Source organism: Odocoileus virginianus, chromosome 22 (genome assembly GCF_023699985.2).
Source record: "Odocoileus virginianus isolate 20LAN1187 ecotype Illinois chromosome 22, Ovbor_1.2, whole genome shotgun sequence".
Lineage (NCBI taxonomy): Eukaryota > Metazoa > Chordata > Mammalia > Artiodactyla > Cervidae > Odocoileus > Odocoileus virginianus.
Window position 1 is genome coordinate 51953798 of NC_069695.1, and position 21136 is coordinate 51974933.

Consider the following 21136-nt stretch of genomic DNA (forward strand, 5'->3'; position numbering starts at 1 on the left):
GTCCAAAGTGACACTAAACAAGAAAGACAGGAGAGAGTGTCCTCAAAACTGTTTCTACCATAGCAGGTAATAAATATATCAATTTCGTAATCGGCAAATTGGTGGTTAAAAGAAAAAGGTTAAAGCATTTACCCTGCCATTACAGGAAGTCCCCCAGTTAATGAGGGGGAAAGTTCTCTACCAGAGCTCAGCTAATAAATGCTGACAGAATGGTGCGATTTTCTAAACTACAGAAAGATGATGTAGGCGGGGAGTATTGCTAACGTGCTGCAAAATTGTTCAGTTCTATCCCACTCTTTGCGACCCCAGGGACTGCAGCCCGCCAGGCTCCTCTGTCCGTGGGACTCTCCAGCCAAGAATCCTGGAGCGGGCTGCTGTGCCCTCCTCCAGGGGATCTTCCTGACCCAGGGATCAAACCCAAGCCTCTCAGGTCTCCTGTACTGGGGGATGGGTTCCTAACCACTCGCACCACCTGGGACACCCAGGCAGGGAGTATTAATGGATGTCAAATCCATTAGGTGAAAGCATTTGGGGGAATAGGACATTCAGAAATGAAGTATATAATTTCCCCCTTAAAGAATATTCTTACCACCAGTGTGAAACTTGAGTCTATGCAAGTCTCTACACCGAAGTTCAAGTTTACAGGATACAAGGAACACCACGAGGTGGGAACCGTCAGAACCAGGGCAGGAGTCTGCATCACCCCCACCCCCGGGGGGATGCCCCCTGCCTCCCGTCCACCAACTCTGGGCTCCTTTGCCCTCACCCTGGGCACGCCCCACACTGGCCCTGTGGGGGCCATCCACCCCATTCACCACACTCCTTTGAGAAGGAAGAAGTCGGGGTGGGAGAGCGGGCAGTTGTCGGGCAAAGCAGGAGGTACCAGTGGAAAGGGCAAGCAGAGAATATTCCAGAAGGTAGAGAAGGGCGACGGGAAGATGGAGCCAGAGCCAGCAACTGGAGAGGGTAGGGCTGACCCGGAAGCCCCACAGCCTGCGATAAGGGGTCTGCGGGGGAAGAGGGCGCGGAGGGCCAGGAAGGACACGGGTCCATGGTCACTCGGGGGCCTTCCTTAACTCGCGTATAAAAAGTGGTCCCCTCGCCTCTCCAGTCTTTGAATTTCACACCGAAACAAAAACTCAAACTCACTGAGCTTCACCTTTGTTGGCGGAGAGGTTGCGGAAGGAGCCGCAGAGGCAGGACACGCCGCCGCTGTGCATGTCCACGTGGAGCCTGTAGCCGTGCAGTCCTCGCTCGGGGCTGTCGTCCGAGACGGGCGCGTGAGGCGGCGGCTCGTAGGGGCTGAGGAGCGGAACACATGCGCGAGTCTGTGAGCCCAGAGGAGGACGCTCCACGGGAAAGGCTCCCGAAAAACGAGCACCCCTCCAAGACGCCAGCTGCCGCCAGCCCTCTGCGGCTTCCCACAGGGTTCAACACCACTGGCTCAGAAGGACGGACGTGTTCCTCTTCTCAACTTCTGTACAAACGGGCAAAAGTCGCGAGTTCCCTGGGCACCCCCGGACCACCAGGACGCAGCGTGGTTGGGAGCCGCCCGGACAGCAGCTCTGCTCCGGGTGGTCCTGGCACTCAGAGGGCTGACTGTGCGGCAGGTAGACGCACCGGACAACAGACCAGCAGCGCGGGGACCCCCGGGAGGAGACCCAGAGCTACGCTGAATGAGCCTTCACCCAGGAAGAAACACACTAGCAGCTAACGTGCCGAACGGCGCGGCACTCGGGAGCTTTCCAGGTTGGTACGCGGGTGCCCTGGCCCCGGGGGGGTGAGAGGAGCCGAGAAACGGACAGCACAGCCCACGCCTGGAGCTCAGACCCCAGGGGCCAGGGGCCTGCCTGCTGCGGCCATACGCGCACGCGGAGCAGCGGCAGGAGCGGGCGGCGTCTCAGTGCGCCCGAACCTCATACTGCAAGGCGCTGCCCCGGTCTATAGACCGCATCCCACACGGCGCGCCAGCCTGAGCCCCAGCGGAGGCTACTCGCAGGTAACCCAGTAACCGTTGGCAAAAGCTGCGTAATTATGCCCGTCTGCTTGCGGCTACTGATGAAAAACAGGGCAGCTCTTCTCAGAATGTTAGGACGGTTTCACCTCAGACTCCCTTACACTGACTGTACAAAACTGCACAGTGATACATACACAACAGGCGACCCCAGCATGCTCCTCTCCACCAGGAGGTGCAGATGCAGGTTTGCCATAACGAACGCCAGCTCCTTCTCCCTCTGCAATTAAAAGAAGACGTGTGTCAGTGGAAATATTTTCATTGTCTACAGGGTTGCTGTTTTTGATCTCAGCACATGCATCTCACAGAGAGATGTGATGTCTCAGCGTCTGAGACCCCGCGGTGCTAACTCACCATCACCACCTGATAAAACGACATCACAGAGACGGCACGACCACGAGGCACCCGAGACGCACAGCACATGGAGCCAAAAGCATTAACACCCTGCACCCGTGAAACATCAGAGTGCCCTGTGACATATGGTGACTGTGAGAATATACACTGTTACTTCCAGGTTGTTTCGGAGGCTTTTCACAGATAAAGAGAACGCTGGTGAGACCTCCACCATCGGGTCAGCCAGGTCCTGGCACCTGTGTGGCCAACCCAGATGGACCGACTCACGAGCCCAGAGCAAGCCACCTGCAGCATGGTCCACAGTCACCATGCGCAGAGGGAGGGAGTGAGGAAGAGCAGAGGCCATGGCGGAATGAGGGGAGAGGAGGTCTGGAGGCTGGCATAGGGGCCCGGGCTCTGCCTCGTCATTGGGGACATGTGTGAACCATTCTCACAATCAGCTTGTTCACAGGCCGCAGCCACAGGGGCAAGCCGGCCTGGCCGCGTGGGGAGCAGGACACTGTCGCCCCTCACTTCCACAACTGCCCAAGGGATGAGGAGGAGCTGGTGGACTGGAAACCATCCCGGGGAAAGGAAACGCCTGGGGGGCTGCTCCCCCGCCACGAGCAGACACACCGGTGAGCCCCCGGGGTGAAACAGGCAGGAAGAAGCTTCGGCAGAGCGGCAGGCAGGAGCATGGACTGCCTGGATAGGAGAGGACGTCCTGGGAAATCACAGGGAGATGGGAACCCAGCAGGCGGGCAGGAAGGGTTTGTGCCGTGGGCGTGGGCAGCAGTGGGACCCGGGCGGGAAGGTGAAGGCATGAGGGGGCAGCAGGAACGGGACCCACCCTCTGCCCCACACTCGAGGGGAGCGGCTAGGGTATGGACTGGAGGCCGCGGGGCAGGTGCACGCTAGGCTCACCTTCCAGAGCCCCACCACAAGGCCGGGGGGCAGGCAGAAGACCCGCGTCAGCCTGTCGCCACCCACCGCGCTGAACTCGCTCAGCTGGCTCAGTTGGTACTTGGTGATCAGAGAATGCCATCGGGGCCTTTGAACGTCATGCCAAAGAAAGCAGAGAGGAACGTGAGCTCTGGCTGGCCCGTGCTGCCCACGCTCTTCAGTGCGTCTAGAGAGACTTCTAGGAACATCTAACCATGAACAGGTAGCTCGTAGGGAGAGACAACCTGCATAAATAAAAAGCAAACAGGGTAAGCCCAGAGTTCTCCCCGGCCCCTGCCCTCGCTGCAGTGAGCGGCACCATCGCCCAGGGGCAAGAGGGCCGTCCTCACAAGCCTGGACACCACCGCCATCAGGAGCAGAGCCTCAAAGGACGGGCCTTGATAACGCAGAAGATGAAATCCCTTAAATGACAAAAAAGGAGAGGTCCACTAGTCTACCTGAAAGCAGAGCCACCTCTTCAAGTTATCATCAAGAACAACCCAGAAACAGTGGAAATTGTTAACATCAGAAAATAAATTTAAACCAAAATCACAAGGGTTTTCATGAACGAGGCGCAGCGTGAACTCTGTTACAATTCAGAATCTGAGAGTAAGTAACTCCCGCGTGCAAGAGAATACAGCTCAGCGCTACTGCCTGTGACACACACATCAACAGAAGGATCTTTTGATCACCTGTTCCACCACGGTGGATGGAGGTGTCTGTCATTCCCAGAGGCAATTCAAGAAAACAAAACCGGGAGGGAGGGGAGGACTCGGTGGCCGGTTAACACAGCTCAGCTCCAATCAGAGGGAACTCTCTAAGGAGAGGGGGGCCCCGGGGGCCCCTCCAGCACCTAAGACACACGCCAGCTGGTCATGGGTGTTCAGATGTCCGTTAGGCAGAAGCACGTAAAAACCAGGGTGTTCCACCATGCACTCTTTGAAAGCGAGGGGCTGCAAGTGTGGAAACCAGACCCCTCCATGGCTACCTGACCAGCCGAGCCCCTCATCCAGCTTCTTGTGCTAAGAGCCACACAGGTTAGGTGAGCGTAAGTGTGAGGCAAGGATCTAAAAATACACCGAGCGTGAGGAGAATACCCTGGGGGAAGCTGAACACCAGGCTGGAGACCGAGTGTAGAGTCAGGAGAACCGGAGCTGAACGCTTAGCTCCAACCCTGCACGCTGTCTCAGCGTGACTTCACCGGTGTCTGGGGAGGGAGGGCGGGCAGGAGATGACACGAGAGCCTCTCCCTAGAGCACACGGCACCGCGAGGGGCTCAGGGGCGGCAGCCACTGCGATGATGCCACCAACGTGGATGCAAGTGGGTGGGGCTGGGAAAATACCCCGAAAGGAGCCCCAGCCCTCAGACCACGGCTCCAGACCAGTTTGATGGACACCTCAGAGGCCATGCCGGTCCCCGTTGGCCTTGGCCTTACAATTCACCCTGACGCAGAAACTAAGGCTGACGGTGACCTGACATTTCTCACAAGTCCGGGAGGCAGAGCATCCCCTGAAGAACAGAGAACACCAGAGACACAGACAGCATAACCCGTCCGACCAGGAAGGCACGTGTTACAGGGATGTGCAAACTGGAAATACATAAATAAGGCTTTCATTGTTTAAAAAAAAATCCTCATAGAGGAAACAAAATAAAAATCACCACGTCTCTCCTTTGCTGTCACACAGATGCAGAAGGGTTTTCATTTCTGCACCATGGACGCATCTGCTCACAAACCTACAATAAAAGCGATCAAAACAGACTCCTGAGAAGCACTTTCAGTTTGTTCAGCGCCGCGGATCAAATAAATGCCAGCTGAAATTCAGTGGGTTTTAATGGAAATAAATTACATTAAATGAATTTTCACAGTGAGTGCTAGCTTTCTGTCACTGTGCAGTATCAGGTATTCCTGACTTGGATGACAGTTTCAGGAACATCATATCTTTGAGTGAGTTTACAATTCAACACCACCCATTTATGAACTTTCATGAGCGTTTTACTTTGATGCACAATGTTCTGTCCTTGTCCCTATAACCGTAATCTCATGATATGCCAGTAACGCACTGTTCAGTCACACAGGTACAGAGGCTGCGGACTCACTCTCTGAAAACAATTTCACAGTGCATAAAACCTAAACAGGGCAGTAGAAAAATCTAGGGTCCACAATGATACCAGGCAGAATTTCAGAGATTCATGCAGATAAAGGTACCATTCCAAAAAAGTAGCTGTTCCCAAAATACCTTTAGTTAATATAGGCAGGGGAAGTAATGCCCATGTTTTCCTTCACAGTAGTAAGAATATTTTTGGAATACAATAAAACCTGGACTCACTAGCACTAGGAATATGACACCCCCACGGTCACAGCACGACAACCAGACCAGAGATCACTGAAATAGCCCTCAGAGAGCCAGCGCCAGGGGCAGGACCACAGACAAGCGGCTCGGCCACAAACTGCAGAATCGTGTCTGCATCCAGGGACACCTGGAAAGAAGGCGGTTCTACTGAGCAGAAGGCAGATGCTGCAGTGAGATTTCAACACCTTCCTTGGCAGGGGCTGGGAGCGGAGACCATGGTGGGGCTGCAGCTCAAAGGGCAGTGAGAACAACGTACTGCGAGGTCAGAGGGGCTGGGGGCGTAAGAGAAACTGATGCCAGAGAAGGCAGCCGCCACCTCTGCATTTCCACACGCGGAGATCCAGGAGCTTGGGATGCCACACGGGACAAAATCCAGCTTAGAAAAGCAAGCACGACTGAGTTCTTGGGAAAACCAAAAGCCTAAGAATGAGTGTGAACCCAGGGCACAGCTACCTCACAAGGGAATAATAACAAGGCCTCAGTAAGCACCAGCAATAAGACACATCAGACCCGATGTGTGTGCAGCAGTAAGACCCGACGTGCGCACGGGACAGTGAGATTCTGTGATCTCACAGCAGCCATGCACGCCGAACACTGCGTCACAGCCACACTCACCCCATCTCACGGGTGAGTGTGGAGGCATGAGCAGCAAGCCCCCTGCAGGAGACGACACAACCAGCGAGCCCAACAGAAAAGCAGACAAAACAGTGAATGACTACATGGTCTAATGCTTAAACTATGACTACTGTTATCACCTTCTAAAGAAGGGAAATATAATCATTTTATATGTCTCTGTATTAGAATGGTTTTAAAGTGAAAAACCTCAAAGGGTCAGCCATCTATCATTCAGGAAACTGTCATGAGAAAACCATTCCCTAAGCCGTGGATAGGGATTCCCTGATGGCTCAGTGGAAAAGAACCTTCCTGCCAGTGTAAAAGATGCAGGTTCAATCCCTGGGTCGGAAAGATCCCCTGGAGAAAGAAAAGGCAACCCACTCCAGTATTCTTGCCTGGAAAACCCCACAGACAGAGGAGCCTGGCGAACTACAGTCCATGGGATCTCAAAGAGTCAGACACGACTGAGCAACTAAACAACAACAATGAGCTTATCGATGCGTAAGCCCCTTCTTTTCCTATTTGATAGTAATCCAGAATGAAAGAGAAGGCTTGCAGATGCAATCAAATCAAAATATTTTTTAACAAGGGAAGGCAGGCCAAGAGTGGCTCCCCGTGACACAGCCTTGCCTGCCAGCACGTACCTGATCCTGGTGGGGGTCCTGGACTGCCCCAGGAACACCGGCGTCACCCCACACAGGTCCAAGGTGGACAGCGTGGCGAGCGGCGGCCAGGCCTTGCTGTGCCACGCGACCGTTACGGAGGAGTCGTTGAAGGAGAGGTGTGCGTGCTCCATGGTGTGTTCTCTTCCATCGTCCCCTCTCAGGATGATCACCCAGCCTAAGCCAGACATCCTGAAGACAGAGAAGCGAGCAGAGTGCTTGCATCATGGCAAAAAATAAAAATGAAGTCTGCCACATGTCATCTAAAGCTCCAGAACACGCCTGGTCTGAGTTTTCAGGCCACAGCAGCTCTCTCGGGACCTGCCTGTCCCCTCACCTCACAGACACCCGTGGAACCGCCGCTCTGTGCCAGGAGCCGGCGACGCACAGGTGAAGACGACTAAGGCTCTGCCTGCTGAGCGGGGCCTTGCATCTCCCGCTTTATTGGATACGACTAGCAGGCCACGTGAAACCTTTGGACCATATATGTGGGATGGGAAAATACCATTTATTTTATAGGCACACAAGACCACAAAACATCCAACAGTCCCTCCCCATGTAAACCACACGTGCGACCTGCACACACAGCACTCGGGGCTCAGGCCATCCTTCTTTGCTACGTGAGGCCCACCTGAGGGCCTCCTTGGTCTTCAGTGGGAGGCCTGTGTGGGGGTGCAGAGGTTTGAGAACCCGTGCTAGAGCTGCCTTTACAGACGCTATCTGTTTCGTAAGATACTCTTTCTTCCAATATCCAGCTTCTTTATCCCCTGCTGACAGTAAGTTCACAGACAAGTCTGTCTTCTCTGCCGGATCAACTCTCCAATGAGATCTTTTAGGTGAAAAGGCAGCTGAGTAGATTCTGATCCAAATAAAACTGGGGGACAGGAAACAAATGTGTTAACTAAGAGACACTGTCACATGCCTGTAACAAATATGTTAGAGAAACACAGAACAACTGTTTTACATGATTTAACAATGAGTTAAATAACGGTTATCTAGTTATTTCCATGACTAACTCAAGCTAAACGTTCACAGCTGCTCAAGTGTCAACACGGACTGTTATGTGAGGTTAGTGTTTTAGATTTACCAACTCTAGAAACACATACTAATGGGAAAAGCGTGCTTCCCAGGCCTGAGGGAAATGAGTGATCTCGTTACCCTGGTGTCATCCCAAATAAAAGGTGCCTTCTTACACCAATAATTGAAAAGTCTAACATAGGAGAAAGCAAGAAGGGTACACAATGTGACTTCCTAGCTTGTATACATGCGTGTCTTTGAAAAGATCAGAAAGCAGTTTTATGTATATACACAGAGAGAGAAATGCCGATGGTAACTGACATGTATTTTAATTTTTTAACAATGAACATGAACTGCTTGCACAAAGAGGATAAATTGAAGATGATTAATAACACCTGACAACAGGTAACATTTTGGAGCACTAGCTCTGAGCACACTTCAGCACTTCACAAGCACTCACTCACTTCGACCTCCCAGCAAACCCAGGAGGTGGCAGCTACGACTGTCCCCACTGAATAGACAATGTGACTGAGGCCCAGCTGCAAGGTGCCCTGCCCAGGTCTGTGTTCACTGGTGACAGAACCACCACTGAATCCTCACTGCCTCAACCCCCACCTGTCCCTGACTCTTCAGCAGCACCGAGACACAGGCTCCAACAATCGTATCCACACCCAGAGCACCCATCAGCCGTGGCACTGGAATTCCAACATCACTCTGACCCAGAGCCCAAGGCTCTGGAGCAACGATGGGGGCTGAGCCGGGGGTCCCCTCACCAACACTCTCCAACAGGAAGGAAAGACACTCCGGAGGGAAACTAAGGCAGGAGTTAGCATGGTTTCCTGGTGTGAAGGGTGAAATTTACATAATTAATTATTGACTAATTCCTGTCTCTGCATTTCTATTGAATGCAGAAAAGGATGATCTGCAAGAGGCCTAGAAGGCAGGACTTCTGGAGCAGAAGGTCTGGAGGGGACAGCCTTTTCTGATAGCAGAACGATTCAACATTCCATGCAGGACTTCTAGCAAATTAACAGGCAGTCAGACCCCTACCTGCTACCAACATCGCTTTCTAGTATGAGTTTTTCTAGTCATTTCTCCCCTCACAAAAGCATTTCACTCCAAGATTTCTGTCTTAAAGTATTCATGTTTCAGCTCATAATTTTATAGGCTTTTGTACATGGGCTAATAGATGCAAAATAATGATCAGTTGAGAACATCCAGATAACCTGAGCTCTTTCACCAAAATCCCTTGAGGAGACGCTTGCTTTCGAAAACTCCGTTTGCATAAATGCCTGTCCGTGCGTTCTTCTGATTTACTCAGGTCACTCCACTTCAGTGTTCTACTTCAGCAAGATCTCCACTGAACCCCAAACTTCCCACCTGCGTGCCACAGGGACTGCGGCTCGTTCTATTTTCCACAAGCTCCGGCACTCACAGACTACAGAACACAGGTCTGGGGAGGGGCGTGAGGGGCAGGGTGGTGATGTCACACCCTTGGCTGGTCACACCACCCTACACTTGTGTGATGCACCACTTTCACACACAGTATCTCACCTAATGCACCATCGGTGGAGCCTCAAGAGAATAAAAAACATCCTACACAATTAAAATATTCAGTATTACGTATATTGTTCCACTTCGTTATTTATAAAACGCAAAGGTCAAGCTTAAGAGGCTTTCAGACAGTCCCTAAACCCAAAAGCATTCATTTCTTGATCACAAAATGCCCCACCTGCTTAAAAAGCTAGAGCAGACTGAAGGGCAAGAGCTATCTGACTGTGAGCCAAGCACAGGAAGAATTCCCTCAGGTTGCTCGGGAAACGGGGCCAACTGAACGTTCTGATGAACAGTGTTTCCCGGGCACTGGAGAGAGCCAGGTTCAGCCCGATCCAAGCTTCCCTGTGACACCCCCCCCCCCCCACCGCAGAGCCCGGGGCTCACGCCGAGGGCTGCCCCATGCAGGTGGGGGGACAGCCCCCCAGGCAACAGGGGCAGAGGGAGACCCCACCCTGTGACGCGTCTCCCCATAAGTCAGCGGTGTACCTGGCCACGGGACGGCTCCTGTCCTCTCTTCAAACAAAGCTCAAAAAGTACCACCAACTTCTCAGGAACATTCATGGCTTACCTATTCAGTTCTTAACGTGTCCTTTTATGAAGTCTGGCTGTGAAATCAGACTGTAACTCTTAAGAATACAATTCAACTTATCCCACTAAGACTCTCCTCCATAAAAAGAGAACAAACACGAGGGTAACTTCATAAGCAGCTCAGATTTTTACAGACAACCACGTCCAAGAAAGTGGGGTGGACAGATAACCGACAACAAAAGTGCAAAGAATCTAACTACACTGAGGCTCCCAGGCCCCTGAGAGCACAGAGCCTGCGCCCCGTGAGCCTTGGACAGAGGGGCAGAGACTAGGGAACTCACAGCTTAGGAGTCTATCTGAACAGTCTCAGCTCTGTCCTTGAATCAAGAACCCCCAAGGAGCTACAGTTCTGGTCATTTACTCAACCCCCTCCTTGAAAAACACCTCACTGCTCTTTGCTTCGGAGAATGTCTTTCTCTCTGAGGGTCACTAAGGAAGAGACACACAAAAGTTGCTTTCCATTCATTCTCGAGCTATCTCGGGACCTGACACTACGCATATATACTGACACAGACACGTACTTTCTCATACAGGAAATAGCTTTTTTAAGTTCACGGATAAGAAAACCACCCTGACCAACCAGAGAATGGCATATGTCCCCTTCTTATTATGAGAACACGGCTGGAGAAATTTTGAACACATATTCTAGAACACAGAATTTAAATCTGCAGAAATGTACACCAGGGGTCCGATACCTTTTTCACCTTTCCTACTGACTCTAATGCAGCTGTTGCCGGCCCCGCACTGAGGAACACTGTGCAGGTGTGTCTACACACCACAGCCCTCCCCCGTCCCTCTCCACCCGCTCACCAAGTAAACCAGCCCTGAAATCCGCGTTCCCCTCCATCGTGCTCTGCCCTGGCTGACACTGGGCTCCTATGTGGACCAACACCTGTCTGACCTTCTGATGGTAAAGACAGAGGGCTGTCACAGTCAAGACCCCATGAGCTCTCCAGAAGCTGGGGGGAGCCCACTTCTCAGCCTCAAGACAACGTTCTGAGCCGCCGACAGAAATCACAGCGACAGCACAGAAGAAGGGGTTCCACCCCTCTCCCCACAGACCCCCCACCAGCCAGGGGGCTCTGCGGGCCTCCTCCCCCGGGGCAGAGGCTCCCTGGGCATGCTCCCTGCTCCCCATCCCTCCCCTTGCGCCCCTGCACCAAGCACATCCCATGGCAGGCAGCTTTCAGGGAGCCCCTCCCTTGTCTTCCTGTGGGGTCTGCTCCACAAGGCCCGGCAGGGTCAGCAGGGCAGGTCAGGGCAGGTCCCACGGCTGCTGCAGGCTGTGGGGGAAGCCTGCCCACCTCTGGGGAACAGCGAGTCCTCCCGGACAACAGGCCTGAGGCCACTTCCTCCAACAGCTACACAGAGAACAAGTGCGACCTTTTCCAGTTTGTGCAAAGAGTATCCCTTTCCTAAAACCTTTGAAAATTTCACCGGTAGACATTTGTCTGAAACCACTCTTGAAATTCTTCTAAATTCTCGAAAACGGTTCAAAAGCTCCCACTAGTTTTCACCACTTCCCTCACCACGCCACTGGGCACACAGCAACGTGCAGTCTGCTTACTTGTCGCTGGCCAGGTGATAGAAGCGCCTGTTCACGCACCCAGCGCACAGCAGGGCCGCCACATCCAGGTAGGACAGGATCTTCAGCAGGACCTCTGAGGGCAAACTGGGGGGGCGGGGGGAGAGGAGTCAGAGCAGCTTCCAGAAAACACCTGGCCGTTCATCTCCCAACGCAAGCGGCCCTTTCTGTGCAAGAGGCCTGGGGCTCCCATGGCAGCTCTCAGGTGTCTCTCCTTCCTGCCTCCTCAGGCAGAGAAGTGAACGAGGCAAGGTCAGAAAGCAAACGGCATCAGAGCTCTGAGCGTACAGCCCCGCCCCTGGGCCCGCAGGCAGCCTCCCTTGCCCACCCCCCAGCACCCGCTCTGGCAGCAGGTGCCGACCCCCCCCCACCCCGCCCACCACACTGTCCCTCTCCGCCGGCTCTTCTCCAGGCCCTTTCATCTCCGTGTTCAGTTCTCAGCTTAAATGTCAGCTCCTCAAGAGAAGTCCTGCCTGACCATCCCACCCTATTAATCTGGATTAGAGTCCATTTGCTTTCTGGACAGCACGTACCCCAATTTATAATCCACTCCTTGTTTTAATCTGGGTCCTCCACAGGACTGGAAGCCTCAGGAGAACACATGTGAGTAGCTCACCAACTGCCTCCTTAAAGGAGGCAGAGGCGTTTGGTTCAGAAGAAAACCAAAGCAGAGCGTTTGGCTCAGAGAAGGCCCTAGGGTATCCATGGGCAGATCAGCTGAAGCGCTATTTGTTCTAGCTCTCCTATCAGATTGCTGTATGACAGAGTCTATTCCCAGAGAAGAATAAGAAGACAACTCTTGAGAGTGCCTTGGATAACAAGATGAAACCAGTCAATCCTAAAGGAAATCAATCTTGAATTGGAAGGACTGATGCTGAAGCTCCAATACTTTGGCTGCCTAATGCAAAGAGCCTACTCATTGGAAAAGACCCTGATGCTGGGAAAGATTGAAGGCAGGAGGAGAAGGGTCGACAGAGGATGAGATGGTTGGATGGCATCACCGACTTCATGGACATGATTTTGAGAAAATTCCAGGAGACGGTGAAGGACAGGGAGACTGGTGTGCTACAGTTCATGGGGTCGCAAAGAATCAGACACGACAGAGTGAATGAACAACAGAAAAATTCCCAGAGCGTACGGTTTAAAGTTTAAATCCATGTCCTTAGTTAAATCTTTCTTTTTTGACTTTTCCTTTCTTTTTAAAAACACAGTACAAGTACGCACACTGTTTCCTGAGCTAGTCACGATGCGATGTTAAAAGTCCAAAACGTGCACTCGGGCTTTCTGGGTGAATCCAAGCTCTGCAGCATGTGGACTAGGGGAGCCCACGTCCCGCTCCGTGATACGCCCCTGGTGGCGCCGACCTTTGGACTGCACAGAAGCGAGTGCACGGCTGCTGCCGCAGGGGCGGTAGTACAGTAGGAAGCCACAGGCATTTCAGCATCAAGTTCAAATAGCAAATTTTTTTTTCAGTTTCTAAGATCTTGTTGTTGAGGGTCACAGAACAGAACCTGACATGACACAAAAGGGTTCCCCAAACCCTGAAAGCCAAGTAAGCCAGAGACCTCCTGAGCTTTCCAAAGGACACACTCTAATCTTCCTTCTCCTTTTTCAAGGGTCTTTATCAAGTGGAAAGTGAGTAATTGTGAAGAACATTTTTTAAAAAGGAAAATTAAATGCACTTGTCACTTTTACTAGTTCAGCTTCATGAAACTAGTCTGACGATGACAGTGACAGGCTGTGGTGACTCATAGCCAGCTCTCCACGTTGTACTTTCTCCCCGCACACTTCTATTCTTAGAGAGCTCAAAACAGCAACCTGGGGTATCCGGCACTAAACTTTCTCTAATGACCCTGCCCCCCGGAGCTGCGGCAGAGCATCTCCGCCCCTTACCTGTCCAGGGACGCAGAGCAGCCCGCGCGGGGCCTCCCGTAGGCCTTGTCCTGCCAGGCACAGCGACTCAGGGCAGCGGGGCCTTCGGGCAGCATGGCGCCTGGCCTCGTTCTGAAAGCAGACATGGAAAATACAAACTACAAAGGCGAACTGTCCGTTCCCCTCTGTGAAACAGAAAGGATTCATACACTCCAAAGACCACTCCCTGTGAAACTTCATCTACAGAAGGGGAGGTGGGTTGGAGGGGCAGTCAGACATTCAGTGTCCTGAGCAAACCTGAAGGCTGGGCTAACTCTGCTGCGTTTTATACACCGTCAGCCCATCAAAAGGTGCTACAGGGAGAACTTAGTGGAAACAGTGAAGCACTTATTCTCCAATCAAAAATAGATAATTTTAAAAAAAGCATACTTAATGGAAACAAAAAGGGAAAAGATAAAATGTGTCAACTGTCCAGTTTAAATAACACAATAGAAAAACAATAAAGTTGACATCAACAGAGTTAAAAAAAAAAAAACCACTTAAATTCCTGAACTGGATGTGGCACCGTCTCCAGGTGTGCCCATCTTGGAGGGCTAACGAGTGGTCCCAGTTCTGGCTCCGGCAGTCACAGCGCAGGAGGACCAAACACCCACCCACTAAAATCAATGTTCATCACAGTCACTCCAAGACCAGCCGTTCTCAACACCAGCTGGGCAGGGATCTGAGACGCCCAGAAAGCCAGCAAGCTCACAGCTCCTGGTGGACATGCTGCTTCTCCTGGGGAGAGCTAGAACCTGCTTCTTCACCTGCCCTCCCCACACACGTGACCCCCTCACCCCGCCCACTGCCACACACACACACACACACACACACACACACACACACACACACACCATTCACTGACCCTCCCAGCCAGCAAAGCATTTCAGAAGCCACTAGAACCTAGAGATGCGGTATCCACACGCTTGGTTCACCAACCCTACAGCTCTGAGGATACACTCTGTTCACCACAGGTTTAATCACCACATCCTATTTTTCCTAACAGATACGCACAATGACTGCATGGGGAGCAAAGGGAGGGGACCCCAAGAACTTGGAAGTCAGGGCAACAGTCTCTCTGGGAGCGGAAGAATGAAGTCCACATGGACAGATATGGACAAAGGATGACCCTTGACTGTGAGCACAGCCTGCTCTCAGGAGGCTTGGGGATGGTGCTGCCCACGGACTTGGCATCACCTGGTACCCGCCGTGGAGACACACATGCCAGGATGGACATGCCAGCAAGCACTCAAATAGCCTGACGATTCCCCAGGTGCTTCTGAGCAGCCAGAGCACAAGTTTCTCTTCCCTGGCTAGATTTTTCTCTTCAGAAACGAGCATACTGGCTGGCACATGGCAGGCCTCCAGGAAACACTGTGATCCTCTGTGCACTGGCATCTCAGCCCAGGAGAGGCAGAGTACGCTCCAGATCCTGCTGCCTCTCCATCCCAGCTTCATACAGCAGGAGGCTCTCAGGTGCTCGTCATCTTGCCTGACTTCCTGGCCCAGTGCAGAAATGCAGAGCCAGAGAGGGCAGGGTGAGATGCTCCTTTGGAAAGCTTCGCAATGCCCTCTCCCCCTTTAGTCAGAGAATCCACCTGGGCAGTAATTTTTATACTTCTATTGACATTTTTCTTTAAGCAAAGATTTCTATAGCCAACAAGCTTCAAGTCCACTGATCTTGCTATAATGGCAACCAGAAGTAAAAGACAATCTCCTAATTGTCTTAATTTCCTAGGGCTGCCTTAACAAAGTGGGCTTCCCAGGTGGCTCAGAGGTAAAGATTCTGCCTGCCATGCAGGAGACGTAGGTTCGACCCCTGAGTTGGGAAGGTCCTCTGGCAAAGGAAGTGGCAACTCACCCCAGGATTCTTGCCTGGGAAATCCCACAGACAGAGGAGCCTGGCGGGCCACAGTCCAGGGAATCATAGTCAGAAGAAACTGAGCAAACATGACTTAAAGCACCTTTAAACCAGGGTGGCTTGAAACAACACAAACGTATCGTCTCACAGACCTAGGGGCCAAACAGGAAAACCAAGGTGTTGGGAGGGCCATGCTCCCTCCCTGGGCTCTAGGACAGACTCCGTCCCCGTCTCTTCCAACTTCTGATGGCGCTGACGGTCCTGTGACTCGTGGCAGCTGAGCTAATCCCAACCTCTGCTCCCTCCTGACAAGGCGGCCTTCCCTGCATGTGTGTGTCTCCATACACAGCAGCAGTCACGTTCAGTTTAGGATCCACCCTGATCCAGCATGACCTCATCTTAGCTAATGACATCCGCAGAGACCCCAATTCCAAATAAAGGCCGTCCTCAGGTTCTGGGTAGACATGAGCTTGGGAAGAACGGAAGAAGCAGGTACAATACACAGTTCAACACTGCACGCACAGTTTTTTAAAGCATTCCTTATTTTAAGCAGCTAACCAATCCTGCAAACTCTAGATGACCTGTGTTACTTATTCAAAGAAAACACCTTAAGGAGACAAAGCTTTCTAAGCTTACTTAAGCTTTGAAGGATTTTTTTTTACTCTTCCATTTAATAACAATATCTATCAAGTCCTCACTGGGTTACCTTTAGACCCCTACACAAGGGTGCCCAGAAGTCTGAGAGTCTGTACACAGGCAGATACTACTGACCAGTGACTGAGGAGCATCTCTCACAGATATTTTATAACTTAAACGAATTCTACTGTGGTGGCTGACCAAATACAAATTTGTTTAGAAGCATTAGTAAATTGATAACAGCTTTTCGCCATTATGTATTTCTTCAATCAAAAGATGAAAAAAAATCAAAACGGTCACCCTAGGCCTTTCCAAGGAAACCAAAGAAAAGTAAAATAGATCTATCCATCAGTTTCAATCTAGCAAACTGGCAAAGACCCAATAAGCGATGATAAGGGTGGCTTGGCTGCAGATGAGCAGGCGTTCTCCTTCACTACTGTGAGCATGGATTGGTGCCAAGTGCAGGGAAAGGCAAGTCCTAGTAAATATCGAGATCCTTTGAAGACATGTATTTTTTTAAGCCAAGAACTTCAGGTCTAGAAATACATCCCAAGGCAAAAAAAAAAAAAAAGAGAGAGCCCAAAGGATTCACTCCGGAACATTCATCTCAAAGTTGCCTACAGTGGGAAAAGTACTAGAAACAGTATTTGGTTGTTGCTGTTTAATCATTAAGTCCTGTCCAACTCTTGTGACCCCATGGACTGTAGCTCACCAGGCTCCTCTGTCCATGGAATTCTCCAGGTAAGAATACTGGAGTGGGTTGCCATTCCCTTCTCCAGGGGATGTTCCTGACCCCGGGATCAAACCCAAATCTCCTGTACTGGCAGGTGGGTTCTTCACCACTGAGCCACCAGGGAAGAAGCCCCTAGAAACAGACAGGGATCAGTTCATTCCCATGGCCTCCATAAAAAAGCAACATTCAGTCAGTTAAAATGGACAGTTGCAACTCAGGTGGGAGGGTTTACATAAAAACAAGTTCACAGCGTCTGCAAGGCCGGCTTCTTCACCTCCTACACACAGTGCCTGCAAGCTTAGCTGCTCAGTCCCGTCTGACTATTTCAAACATCACCATCTCACTGAGATCTTCCAGCCATGGCCTCTAAACTCCAGACTCCACTTCACACACACACGATGCCCCCCATTTTTTTCCTTAGCACGCATCACCAGACACCACACATTTCACTCGCCCACCATCACTGGGGTGGAAGGGCTGTGCTGGCAGGGCTTCTGAATGAGCTCTGTTCACTGTCTATTCTTCAACACCCACAACACCCCCAGCATGAAGAAGGCATTCAATAAATATTTGCTAAAAATAACACATTGATCAAAAATGCAGATTCTATCAGCATACACTACAAAATCTTTTATTTCTATTTCTCTCTTCAGAGGAAAAAACCAAACATATACACACAAAGAAAAGCAGTCTGCAAGGAAAGATAACCAAGTATTAACTGGTAATACATCTGATTCACAAGATTAGGGGATTACAGAGTTTTTGGCCGTGCTTGTTTTTAAATAGAAGCCGGAAGATTGGAGAGAACACAGTGTACTCTCTAATATTTCCTGTGTACTGAAAATGTAATGAATTGTAAGGGAGGGTTGTTGTTCTCATTTCAAAACTGAGAAGCCCAAACACAGGAAGGTTTGGGAGCACAGTTTTCACAGCAAAAAAACATCCTTTCGGCTGGAGCCTTTGTTCTCAAAGGCCCCCAAGCATTCTGGGTTCCAGGTCTTCCAAAATCTGGGAGCACACCCTGCAGAAAGCTCAAAACTTCTTTGAAGTCTTGTATTTAATATGAAAAATTAATGCAAATATTGCATTCTAATGGGTAACTTATCAGTATTTGTCTTATTATAAAAATGTATTATACTACCCACCAGTTATTTAACATTTTTCCCCAAAGCTATTATGTTAGTTTTCCATATCAAGAAGGAATCCCCTGCCCACTGGCTCATATCTGTTCTAAGTACAGCCTATTTGTTTCTGTTTTGTCTTTCCGTGATTAAACTAGATCTCCCAAGCCCCTCATTTCCAGAGCAGAAGACTAAGGCTCTAACGAGGTAATTAACAGTAACGTCTGTGTCACCATACATCTTACTGTTATGGACTTTACCGTTGAGAGCACATCTGCATTTCTCCATAAAAAAAATAACTGCACATTCTACAGGGCTACACAGCTCACCATCAGGAAGTCCCTCGCATGGCATAAAGCTCTGTATGGCTACAAAGTTAAGCAGTGCGCATTAAGCTTTATAACTAGGAAGATGACATTTAGTTTAAAACCGATTTTTTTTTTTAACGTGACAAACTTTACCTGATTGCTTTGAATTAAGTTCAGTATTTTAAAAACCTACTTTCTGGGCCTGATTCTTAATATCTGATAAATCAAAGAAATTAGACCAAGCAGAAACTAAGTCAACTTGACAGCTTTCTGTGATAGTCTTACAGTTTAAGATATTTATTTATACAAATTCATATTTTGTGTTAAAAAGATTTAAACATATTAAACATTTTGTGTGATTCTTTGTGAAAATCTAATTCTTTCTGCCTCGAGACATTAAAAATAACCACCTACTTAGACTATAACCATTCTTAAGATCTGACTTTTCTTGACCAAAAAGAATTTATATATCACCAAATCACAGACTGCCATGCACACTTCCATGCCAGGCATAATTACAGGCATTCTAATTACATCATTTCAACAAGAAGTTCACTCAACTTACAAAGTAATAGAAGATTCATCATGTAACAATCATCCTGCTTCCCACTAACAGAGCCTTATATATAAAGACTAATTTTAGTAACAGTGGCAAATTGATTTAAAGTTCAATCTTCCTACTTTAAATTCCTGTCTTTCTCTCCTACATAATAGAAATTTTGCAGGCATTGTCACTATTGTGTCACGAGGCTTGTGATATGCAGCCCGTTTACAGCTATTCTCAAAAACCAACTATCACCGTAACACCTAGGGAGGGGAGCCCTGCTTCTGAAACTAGGGTAAAAGGGGAATGGATCCCGGCAGGATGGACACAGGACAGTCCTGGAGATTCAGAGGGAAAAAAATATACCTTAAGTAGTTGAGCTGGTAAGTAGTCGTCGTGTAGTGTTAGTCACTGCTTAGTAACAGAATCCTTTTCTATGCTTAAACACAGACATCTGGCTTATTACAAGGCATAATATGGCAGACTTTCTATATCCGTAAATCGAGATCTACAAGCAAAAAGAGAGCCTCCAAGAATGCAAACGGTCCTTAGCACTATTCCTCCACCCTGCAATCTAACTGGGAAGACCGGTGCAGAGCTAGGAACAGCTCACGATGAAAGAAAGGGATGTAATAAGACATGAAGACAGCACCAGGGATGCTTCCTCAGACACCTGGGACACTCACTCTGTGAAGCGAGCCACTGTCCTTGGAGTTAAGTTGAAGTTCCTTCTGGAAAGCAGTTGCCACCTCCTGCGCCCAGCCCCTTCCCCACCTCACTCCTCCAATCTCCTTCTGTGACTGCAGAAGAGGACCACCCTTCAGGCCCAGGGTACCCCGAGAGAACTGGAGCGAAGACAAGCCCCCTGTCACCAGAACAACAACAACACACACACACACACACACACACACACACACACACACACCCTCCTCCGCGTGGACAGGAAGACTGCAGAAAAGAATCAGGGAGCGAGCACGTAGGGATGTCTGTCTATTAACAAAAGGCATCCCCCCAGGGTCTGCTTAGAAACGCAAATCTTGCCGTGATGGCGGAGGTGCAGCTCCCAGACCAACCTGCCTAACAGCGTTACCTGATTAGGGGCTGAGTCCTCCGTTCGTGAACTGGGGGCAGGAGAGAAAATTGATTATGTTTTGATAAGTATTATCGACTTTTCTATAGTCATAAAAAAGACAAAAGGTGACTCCCGGCCCCAGAATTAGGAAACAACTTCGGGAACACGCTTTGGAGGGGGGCCGTGCCAGAGACCCGGCGCGGGAGCGCGGAGATTCGCACCTGCCCCCGCAGGTGGGCGCGTCCACGCGGCGGCTCTCTGCGAGGGCTGCTCTGGGTCTAGGGGCTCGCACGCCCCCGTACCCCCAGGGCCCACTAACTGAATGAACCGAGGAGACAGAATATTCCACGGAAGCTCCTCGACTTGTACCGTGACTTGGGGTAACCCCACGCTTCCAAGTTTTAGACACTTCCTCTCTTCGTCCTTCCAGACCTTTCCCGCGAACAGGTCGGAATCAATGAAAATAAAGAGAAACGGAGGCGGGGAAGTGAGGGGCTACTCCCGTCGGGGCTCCCGGGCGCCCTCCCCCACCCCACCCCCGGAGAGTCACCTGAACCCTGCGCGCCCCGCGGCAGCCCCGGGGCTCCGGAAAGCTGAGCCAAAGCAGCCATGCGGCTGGGGCCGCGCCACGAGGCACTGCCATTGCAGCTGCAGGAGCCGGCCGCGTCCGGTCGCCATGGATACCCAGCGCCGACGCTCCTCCTCTGGGCCCCTTCGGCACTGGCGCGTGCGCAGAGGCGCTGTTGGGGGCGGGGCCGAAGACAACTCCGCCTGCCAGCCGGCTCCGCGGGCACGGCGTCAGCGCCGACGCCGACGCCAAGGACGTCTGGCGGCGGCGAGACGATAGCCCACACTCTTTGGCCCGCGCGAGCTCTGAAGCGGCTTCGCCCTCTCCACCTGCTAGCTGTGGGGTAGTCTTCGCTGCTTCCTGCCCGACTTGTTTAAGAACACCAAACGAAAAGGCTACATCGTCTGCCCAGAGGCAACAGCAGGGCCACAGTCAGACCGAGAATTCCCCAGTTGGCACGGTCCCTTCTAGAGAGACACCGGGACGGGCGGTTTGTAATCGCGAACTTGATTTTTGCAAGTTCCTGAAGTTCGCAGTGCCAGGGACTCCCATCCCGCCCGCCACCAACAAAGCCCCGCCTTCCTGTCAGGTCGAGCCGGGCGGCGCCCGCGCAGGGGCGTGTGGAAAGCCCCGAGGCGTCGGCGCGCGCCCCGGCCGCCTTGCACTGTGGGAGATGTAGTCCTTGAGCGTCCCGCACCGCGGCAGTTCCGGCAGGAG

The 21136-nt window shown here is 51.1% G+C and overlaps 1 protein-coding gene across 4 annotated transcripts in view; it reads right to left on the bottom strand.

Annotated features, from left to right (window-relative positions):
* FBXO15 (F-box protein 15) overlaps window positions 1-20983 on the bottom strand; it is a 36863-nt gene extending 15880 nt beyond the window's left edge. Inside the window, exons 1-8 of one of the 4 annotated variants that reach the window (XM_070452965.1) lie at window positions 20402-20983; window positions 13559-13669; window positions 11648-11752; window positions 7550-7792; window positions 6901-7110; window positions 3272-3398; window positions 2152-2234; window positions 1160-1302 (exon numbers count right to left, since the gene is read on the bottom strand). In XM_070452965.1, coding sequence (XP_070309066.1) covers window positions 1160-1302; window positions 2152-2234; window positions 3272-3398; window positions 6901-7110; window positions 7550-7792; window positions 11648-11752; window positions 13559-13669; window positions 20402-20529 — 1150 coding nt within the window. In that variant the 5' untranslated portion in view covers window positions 20530-20983. Of the gene's footprint in view, window positions 1-1159; window positions 1303-2151; window positions 2235-3271; window positions 3399-6900; window positions 7111-7549; window positions 7793-11647; window positions 11753-13558; window positions 13670-19465; window positions 19830-19869; window positions 20053-20401 lie in introns of those variants that run through there. The other 3 variants (XM_070452966.1, XM_070452967.1, XM_070452968.1) reach the window with 3 other exon arrangements.
* Between the last annotated feature and the right edge of the window lie 153 nt (window positions 20984-21136).